General features: G+C 56.3%; 2 protein-coding genes across 3 annotated transcripts in view; both read left to right on the top strand.

Annotated features, from left to right (window-relative positions):
- The window catches only part of LOC103624323 (zinc finger protein 862-like), a 12190-nt gene extending 6763 nt beyond the window's left edge, over nt 1-5427 (top strand). Inside the window, exons 2-3 of the mRNA XM_008643557.2 lie at nt 1192-1819; nt 2897-5427. Of these exons, the coding sequence (XP_008641779.1) occupies nt 1301-1819; nt 2897-4429 (2052 nt within the window). The 5' untranslated portion in view covers nt 1192-1300 and the 3' untranslated portion in view covers nt 4430-5427. The remainder of the gene's footprint in view (nt 1-1191; nt 1820-2896) is intronic.
- Nucleotides 1-9048, top strand: part of LOC103619907 (zinc finger protein 385C) — a 40910-nt gene that overhangs the window by 19293 nt on the left and 12569 nt on the right. The gene's annotated exons all lie outside the window — the stretch shown is intronic.

The raw sequence follows: 9048 nt of genomic DNA, 5'->3' as shown, positions 1-9048 counted from the left end.
TCCCATCCCATTGCAGCCAGGGCGCTCGATGCCCATCCGGCGCAGGGATGGGGTTGCTGTGCCTGGCAGCTGCGATGCCCGGGACTCCAGGGTCACCCACCAGCGGTGCCCAGGGTGCCCCGTGGGGAGCACTGTCTCCATAGGGTGGGTATTCGCGCTGCTGGGAGTCGTGGTGGTGTTGTTCTAGCGCCTGAACTGTGAGGGTTCCTTCTGCCTGTTCCCACAGCGCTGTGGCAATGGTTCTGGTTTGGGGGCTTGTTCTTCAGAAAACCCCCAAGTTCCTCATCGGTGTCTCAGCAAGTCACGTGGACTGATGGTATTCCCCAGTTTCACTGCCTCTGAGTAGCCATGTTCTTTCTTTTTTCCTTTGCACTTTGGTTCTCCTGCTTCCCCATGCTGCACTGGGTTCTTCCTCCTCCTCTTCCCAACACCTTTAGCAAGGGTCAGTTTGGATTTTCAGTCTGGTTCATGGAGAAATGTGAGGATCAGACTGCGTGGGCCTGAAGTGCAGGGAGGAGGTCAAGTGAATGCTTAAACCCTTCAGGTCCTGGTTTGGTTACACGTGTGAGTGCTTTGCAGCCTCTAGCTCAGTAGATATTCGGGAGCCTGGCCTGGAGTGGATCTGGCGCGTCACCCCCTGGGAGGGACACGGGGATGGCACTGAATGATGGCTCCACTGCCATGGGACCTGCCATGGCTTCGGCAATTCCCTGGAAGAGAGACAAACCAGGCAGGACTGAGAACACACGTGTGCACACAAGCACATGTGTCTGAGCTAGCTCCCAGTCACCCTTGTTCAGCTCCAGGGCCCTGACAGTCACTGTCAGCAGCAGGTGGTGCTCCTCCAGGGCTGGACGCTCGTTTTTTGAGTGTTTCAGCCAGCGCTGAGCCTTCCTCACCTTCCCAGTGCCAGCACAGTGGGGAGGGCTGCTCCGGGGGGAAGCGTGTGGGTGTTCCTGTGGTGACGGGACCATGTGTGTGTGCGCCAGTCCCACCAGCGACACCGAGAGCTTCTGGTGATGATGATGAGGTGCTTGATGGGATCCCCCTGTGTGGTGCTGGGGCTGTCGCACAGCCTGGCCTGTCCTCAGCACCACTGCCACCGCCGCTGTCACCATGACACCACAGCTGAGCCCTGGCTGAGGTTTGCAGGGCCCTAATCCCTTTCCCTTGTGTCTCTTTCATCTCCAGTCGGACCAGGAGAGTGGTAATAGACCGTCTTACTAAATTAAATGTGCAGGCTGCTCCTCAAGGCACGGTGCGGTTCAACCGTAGTGTTTGATTTCCCAGCCACACCAGTATGGTGCCTCCAGGAAAAAAGCCAGCTGGGGAAACTTCCAATTCCAATAAAAAGTGTAAACGCTATTTCAATGAACACTGGAAGGAAGAATTTACCTGGCTGGAGTTTGACTATGAGAGGAAACTCATGTTTTGCATAGAGTGTCGGCAGGCACTGGTGAAGAACAAGCACGGTAAAGCGGAAAACGCCTTTACCGTGGGCACGGACAACTTCCAGCGCCACGCGCTGCTGCGGCACGTCCCCTCCGGCGCGCACCGCCAGGCGCTGGCGGTGAACAGGGAGCAGCTGGCCTTCGAGACCCGTGTCCATGGCCACCCCGAGCTGCGCTCAGTCATCAAGGTGGAGGTGAACCCAGCGAAGGTGGCCGTCCTCACCACCGTCTACTGGATGGCCAAGGAGGAGATCCCGGATGAGAAGTGCTCCTCCCTGCTCAGCTTCCAGAAGTTCAACCTGTGCCAGGCGCTGCTGGCCTCGGAGCACAGCGAGTACTACCACCCCGGCAGCGTCAGGGAGATGCAGGTGTGTATGCGGGGCTGGGGGTCCGCACCTGCGTGCCGGCTGCGACGGAGCCGGACGGTGCCGCGGGGCCACCGCCTTTGGCAGAGCAGGGATGGTGCCTGCGCCCTCCAGGAGCTCCCTGAGCCTGCCAGGCTGCTTTGCAGGATGAAAGCTCAGGAGTTCAATTAGCACACGAGCACTGTGGGTTTTTCCTCTTTTGCCCTAAATGGAGTGATCAGAAAGATCAAGTAGCCGGAGCGTTTGGAAAGGATTTTCTGAATTTTAAAAATGCTTCGTGCCTGCTAAAATCAAATTAAATTTTTAGTGAGTCTTGGCCATTTGCCAGGCTTTTCAGCTCTCTGCAGAGCCTTATTTTGCTGCTAAACGCACTAATTAGGTTTCCCAGCCTGTGATGATCCTTGCAGCACTCACACATACACAGAAAGTTTTCCTTCCAAACTGGGGAGTTTGCCTGAAATGGGGGGAGTGTGAGTAAATGAGTAAATCTGGAAAAAACATTGCAGTTTTGCTGCTGCTCTTGCCCCTGCTGGGCCAGTGAAGTGGAACTGCTGGAGGTTCAATGTGGGAGGTGGGTTCCCGGTGTCCTGTAAAACATTGCAGTTTTGCTGCTGCTCTTGCCCCTACTGGGCCAGTGAAGTGGAACTGCTGGAGTTCAATGTGAGAGGTGGGTTCCCGGTGTCCTGCCTCACTGCCAGCCTAGGTGGGGGGCTTGGGAACGGGATGTTGGGGGCTGAGGGGTCAGTGCTACTGGTGGTGCTGTGTCCTGCTGTAGCTGTGGGGCTCTGACCCCAAGCTCAGGGCAGGAGCCCTCAAGCTCTCAGCAGCTTCCCACAGTGCTCGAGCTGCTGAACAGGAGCAGGAGGAGGCAGCTTAGTAGGGAAAAAGAAAGTGATTTCCAGCTTCTGTGTGTGCAGCTAGTGTAAGGGCTGTTGCCTGGCTCGGGCCCTCGTGTGCTGTGGACCTGTGGGTGGGAGCCCACCCGCTCGCTGTGTGCCGGGTGCTGCGCATCTCCCACTGCCTCTGAATCTCATTTGTGTTTCTCTCTCCCTCCCTGCACTCCTCCTTCAACTGGCCCAGGCAGCCATTGCCAAAGTCCTGCACAACGAGGACAGGCACAGGATCAAAGCCTCGCCGTTCGTTGGGCTGGTGGTGGACGAGACGGTGGATGTCCTGGAGCACCGCAGCCTTGCCATGTTCACCACCACCGTCTCCCCCTGCAACGGGCAGACCTCTACCACCTTCCTGGGCAGCTTCGAGCTGCCCACTGGGGAGGCCTCCACTGTGGAAGGCAAGGTGGGTGAGGTGATGCGCTCCTTCGGCATCCCCACTATGAAGCTCACCTGGCTCAGCGCCGACAGTGCCTCACTGGTGGCTGAGCGGCTGAGTGGGGTGGGGACCATGCTGACCTCACTCTGCCCACTCCTCACTGAGGTGCACTGCTTGTCCCATGGCACCTCCCTGCTGCTGGCCGAGAGCATTGGCACCATCGAGTACCTCCAGAAGTATGAGACCACCGTGGATGCTGTGTATAGGCTCTACTCCAGCTTCCATGGGGAAGGCGATAGCCTGCAGGAGCTGCGGAGAGTCCTGGACCTCTGTGAGATAGACCTCGGGAGCCCCAAAGCCATCCACTGGACTTCTATCTTTCCAGCTGTAGAAGCCATTGACTCCTCATGGCCCACACTGGTGCTGCTGCTGGAGAGCGAGGCGGAGCGCTCGCCTGTGGCCCGTGGCCTCTGCGAAGAGCTCAAGAAGTTCCAGTTTGTGGCCTTCACCAAGATCCTCCTGGATGTTCTCCCCATCTTCCAGAAGCTCAGTCGCTTCTTCCAGATCGAGGACTTCGACCTCTCCATCTTGAAGCCCATAGTCTCAGCCACAGCCACCACGCTGCAGGCCCAGCAGAACACCAGTGGCCAGAACCTCCGGGAGTTCCTCAGCGAGATGAACAAGCACCCGCAGGACGGCCGGGAGGGCGAGAGCCGCCTCTACTACAGGGGCATCGAGCTGGCCAACTGCTCCCAGGTGCACCTGAAACACTTCGAGCACCTGAAGGAGAGCTACCTGGAGAGGGTGCGGGGCAACCTGCTGGACAGGTTCCCCAGCAGCGTCCTGGAGGCCATCAGCTCCTTCTCTGCCATCTTCAACCCCAAGTGCTACCCCCAGTCTCTGGAGGACATTGGCAGCTATGGGGTCAGCGAGCTGAATTTCCTGCTGCAGGTGTACTCACGGGTGGTGGTGAGTGAGAGGGCCCTGAGTGACTTTCCCCTCTTCAAGCGCATCGTCTTCAGCCTCAGCCAGCTCTCCTTCAAGGACCTCTGTATCAAGCTGGTCTACAGCAGCTCTGAGATGCATGAACTCTTCCCAGACTTCGCTGTCCTGGCAGCTATTGCCCTGGCCTTGCCGCTGGGCTCGGTCCTTGCTGAGAAGATCAGCCGGGGCCGGGAGCTGCTGAAGCGTGGCCGGTCACGCCATGTGAAGGATGAGGGGCTCTCTGACCTCATGAAGATTGCCATCGACGGGCCAGCCATCAGCGAGTTTAACTTTGCATTGGCCATCGAGTACTATGAGAGCATGAGGGAGTCTGGGTTCATCATGGCACAGGTGAAGTGAGTATGGCTGCTGAGGGCCGAGCCCTTGGGCAGGAGCCGGGGCCTGCAGGCAGCCCCCAGTGCCAGCTTGAGGCCACCTTTCTGCATCACTGGTCCCGGCTGGGGCCGGGCAGCCGCAGTGGATGGTGATCTGCGCCGTGCTGGGAAGAGAAAACGGGATCCTTCGCAAAGCTGTGCTGGTCCCATGACCACCCCTCCCTCATGCCCCAAACACTGGTTTGAATCGCCCAGAATTCAGAATCCTGGGGCCACCCGAGCTCCCAAATTGCGATGAGTTTTTTCCAAGGGTTTGTCATTATTTTGTTTTAGGGAGATGAAGGCAAAGCTCTTGAGCTCAAATGTCACGTTGCCTTTGCACAAAGATACCCAGCAGCTTTTGCTTAATGCTCTGCAAAAATATGGGATTTCTGTTATTCTGGAGCCTGGAGAGCGAATGCAGAAAAGGCAGCGCATCCTCCCAGCTCTGCGCCGACCCCAACATGCCTGGCGGTGTTGTGTTGGTGTTCCTTGCGCACAGCACAGGGTATTTTTAGCAGTGGCATCAAGTCATGATCATTTCAAGAACAAGAGATTTAGGGAATGATATTGTAATGGCTGAGGAAATAGTAACTTTAAATGCATCATTGTGTGCATATGTGTATGTGTGTATATATATAAATATACATATATAAATATCTATATTAAAAAGGTCTATCTTAATTTTCCTAAAGTTTAAAGTATAAGGATGTCTAAAAGGACTTTTTTTTTTTTTTTGCAAAGACAGAATAAATTATGAGCAGAGGTCCAAAAACAATCACTAGCTAATTTCTGGTCTTTCCAAAATGTCCTCATGTCCCGGAGTTCCCTTTGCACCCTGAGCTCTTGGCAACCTGCAGTTCAAGAGAAAGTCCTTCAACACCTGCTTTCAGGACCAACTGGAGGTGTTCAGTTTGTATTTCTCCTCTGAAGCATTACTCTCTATCCCGAGGTCAGCGGAGCTGTTGGTGCCTGCAGCAGGCAGGAGCTTGGGTCCCTCTGCCCATGAGTCTGGGGTGCCAGCATGGTGGCCAAGCGGGGCTGGGGTACTGCTGGTGTGTCCCAGTGTGACAGGGCTTTGCTGGTTTTGACTTGGAGGACTGTTTCCTTCAGTTCAGACTGGTTCTAATCAGCAATAAACCCAGTGCAGCAGCATGAAGCATCACCTCAGTTGAATCCTGGGTGCCGGCTCTACTGGAGCTGCCAAAAGCTGGAAATGGGGGGATGTAGCACATCTGCTGCCCCACGGTCCAAGTCTGGTTGCTCTGGGAGTCCAGTGCAGTGCAGTCTCTTTGTTACTGGTCCAGATCCCAGAGGTGCTGGGGCTACACTGTGCTGCTGTCATGGTCCAGCATTGTGACTGGGTCTTGCCCCTCTTCTCTGGCCGTCAGCCTTTGGCATTGGGGAGCTTCCTGGAAGCATGCTTGTCCAGAGACAAAAGATTTAAAGCCGTGTGTAAGGATTGAGAGACACCATCAAAATTTGCTGAGAACGTCTCCCAAGCAGGAGGAGCCTCCGTGTGAATAAACAGCTCCGTCTCCATCTGGCCTGGGGAGACTCCACGCCAGATGCTCTCTGAGGCAGCGGCGTCTGCGGAGATGGCTCCTTGGCAGACTCATGTTGGCACAAGAACCTGCAGCGTTGGCCCCACTGCCTTCAGAGGCAGCTCTGGGAGGTTCACAGAGGCGGGTGTCAGAGCACAACAGTTGCTCTGCTCTGCCTCACAGGGACCAGGAGAAAAACCTGCTGCAGGTGTGTGTTCAGTGGCTGTGTAGAGTGAAGGGGTGGGGGACAGGCTGGGGATGGTGGCCAGTTCAGGTGAGCTTGGTTAAATGTGGGGCTGAAAATGTCTTTAAATTCCAAGGGATCCCCACAAGAGTCACTTGTCTGCAGGACAGGAACTGGGTGGGCTGAGCCCCAGGGAGAGGATGTGCAGGCTGCAACGACTCTGGGTGAGCCCCAAGCAGAGGACACGCAGCACCACAGCAGGGACATCGTGGCTTTGGCATCTCTTCATCAGGCCTGGACCGTATCTGTGGAACTGGGGGGGGGCTCAGAAACAACCCCCCCAGACTGCAGCAGGTGCTTGTGCCAGGAACACATGATTCCTGTGCTGCCCTCCTTGCACCAGCCCCTTGGAATGCTCTGCAGAGCCCGGAGCATGTCCTATCCCAGGAGGACCCGCGGTGCCAGAGCAGCAGTGTTTGCTGTGAAGGTGGGGGCTCCTCTGCCAAAACGGGAGGGGGGCCCAGAGTCGGGGCTGTGCCAAAAAGCTGCACCAGCACAGCCTCACCTGCTGCTGGCCATGCCCGTCACCTTGGGTAAGGTCGTGTCATTCTATACAGACCTGGGGCCCTGCCACTCTCCCAAAAGCAAATCCCCTTAATTGAGTGTCTAATTAATACCTAAAAATACTGCCCTCAGCTGCTGCCGGAATCTGCCCTGCAGCAAAGGTAAGGCAGTACCCACAATGCCATGGCCCCATAACCTTGGGAAGGTGCCCCAAGAGCATCATGCAGGTGCCCCAGCAGGGTGATGTGACATGCTGGGGAGCTTCACTGGAGTGGCCTCAGCCCTCTTCCTGCTCCTCGGGGTCTTGTCTGCTTTGGGGGCAAAGCCAGGTGGGAAAAGACCTGCCCATCTGCCCCCACTGGGGTTTCTGGGCTCTCTCCGACTGCCTGGTTTATCCCAGTCCAGAAATGGGTTTAATCCACAAATTTGAGCTCAAGGATGTGCCAAAGAGGTTGGCATATCTTGTCTGTACCATTGGTGGTGGCCGATCCCGGGAGTCTGTGTCCCCTCAGCACCCGTCCCGTGCCTGCCCAGTGCAGGAGCTGCTCCCCAGGGGACTGAACCCTTCGGCCTGCAGCGTTAGCTGAGCTGCAGCATCCCTTCCTGTAGTTACTGATTTTGGGGCTGAAGTGATCGCCCACCTCTTGTTCCTCCCATACATACATATTTATATATATGTATATTTAATGTTTTTAAGGCCAGTGCAGTCAGTGCAAATTGCACTGACTGTGACGAGTGGCACCCCTCGTGATCCAGCCCCAAATGCCTTTGCTGCTCTCGCGTGGGGCCACGGCTGCGTGTGCCGGGGGTCCCAGGGCAGCTCCTCTGGCGCCGGCCCGGCCGTCTCAGATGATTTGATGTAGAAATACTGTTTCACGCCTCTGAAGGTTAATTATGCACCGCTCACCCAGTCCTGCTCGCTGCTGCTGTAATGTTATTTATTTATTTTTAAGCGGTTTCACAGATTTCCCTTCTGGGCGACTCTGGAATTAACTCGATCAGTGCACGCCTGATGAAGCAAACTGTAATTCCTCCCCGGAGTCAGGCCTGGCTTGGGGATGGCTCCGGCGCCGTGGCAGAGCCGCCGCGTGCGCTCACCCAGAAAGAGGTCATTGGTACCCGTGGGGCTGGCGACGAGCACTCGCTGCTCAAATCCAGGGAACCTCTCAAACTTTGAATTTCAGATGCATGTCTCAGCTCCTGCACCAGCCAGGATTGGTGCGGGGCAGGTGCGGAGCGGAATGAGGAGCAGCACCAGCCTGGGGTCCTTATTCTGCATAGCTGAGTGCGGGGGACTGGAGGGGGGCTCAGGCTCAGTGCTGTCACAAGAGGGGCTGGTGGTGACGGCAGTGTTCCTGCTGTGGGAGTGGGTGCTGGCCGCTGTCAGCCTCCCACAAGGGGTGTTCTCGCATCCAGGGGGGCAGTGGGATGGGGTTGTGCTGTGCTGGGTCAAGGGATCCGTGATGCCTTTGAGGTGAAAAAGAACCCAAACCTCAAAAAAATCCAAAGGAACGAGGAACACTGACCTTGTCCTTGCTGCAGGAAAAGGGATGGGGCTGTGGGTGGGTTGGAGGGGGTACGAAGCTGTTTGGGATGTGAATGGGCTCTTCTGGTTCACAGCATTCTGGAACTGTTTCTTATTCATTGTGTTTGATTAATTAACTTTTTTATCTTAGATTTTCCCCCTCCTTGCTCCCAGAGCTGGGCAGGGACTCCCTCTGCCACTTGGAGGATGCTTTCCTGTGCTCAGCATCTGTGATGAGTCCAAGTTGGGATGGGGAGCAGTCTGGAGACAGATCCCTTGTACTGGCCTTCCCTCCCTCCTTCCCTCTGTCCCACGGGTGTTTTCTGTTTAAACAGAACATTATTAATAACTCTAGGCTATTTTTAAATCTCATGCTGGAGTGTGTGGTTCATTTGCAGGGGATGGGGAGTGGCAGCTGTACCGCAGGAGTGGGGGCAGCTCGGTCTCTGCCCCCAGTCCTTCGGCTGCTGCTGGCAGCCAAACCTCACCAGCCTTGATGAGGAGCCCCGGTGGTGCCGGTGTGGGGGAGCCCAGGGATGTGTGGCTCCATGGGAGAGCCCAGGGAAGGGGCTGCTTCCCTGGGGGATGTTTTGACACCTTTTGGGGGTTCAGACTCCTGCGCGTGTCCATGCTCTGATGCAGAGGTGGCTGGGTCCTGCTTCAAACTGGGGTGCTGGTTTTGAGCCTGAAAGGCAAAGGGGAGCCCAGGGCCACCCTGGGCTGGGACCTTTCATTGGGAGGGGTCTGTAGTCCATGGCAGATGTCCCCATGTGCCATGTCTTGTGTGC

This window comes from Corvus brachyrhynchos, unplaced genomic scaffold (genome assembly GCF_000691975.1).
Source record: "Corvus brachyrhynchos isolate BGI_N302 unplaced genomic scaffold, ASM69197v1 scaffold30, whole genome shotgun sequence".
In the NCBI taxonomy this organism is placed as follows: Eukaryota; Metazoa; Chordata; class Aves; order Passeriformes; family Corvidae; genus Corvus; species Corvus brachyrhynchos.
This window is presented reverse-complemented; position numbering and strand designations above follow the sequence as displayed.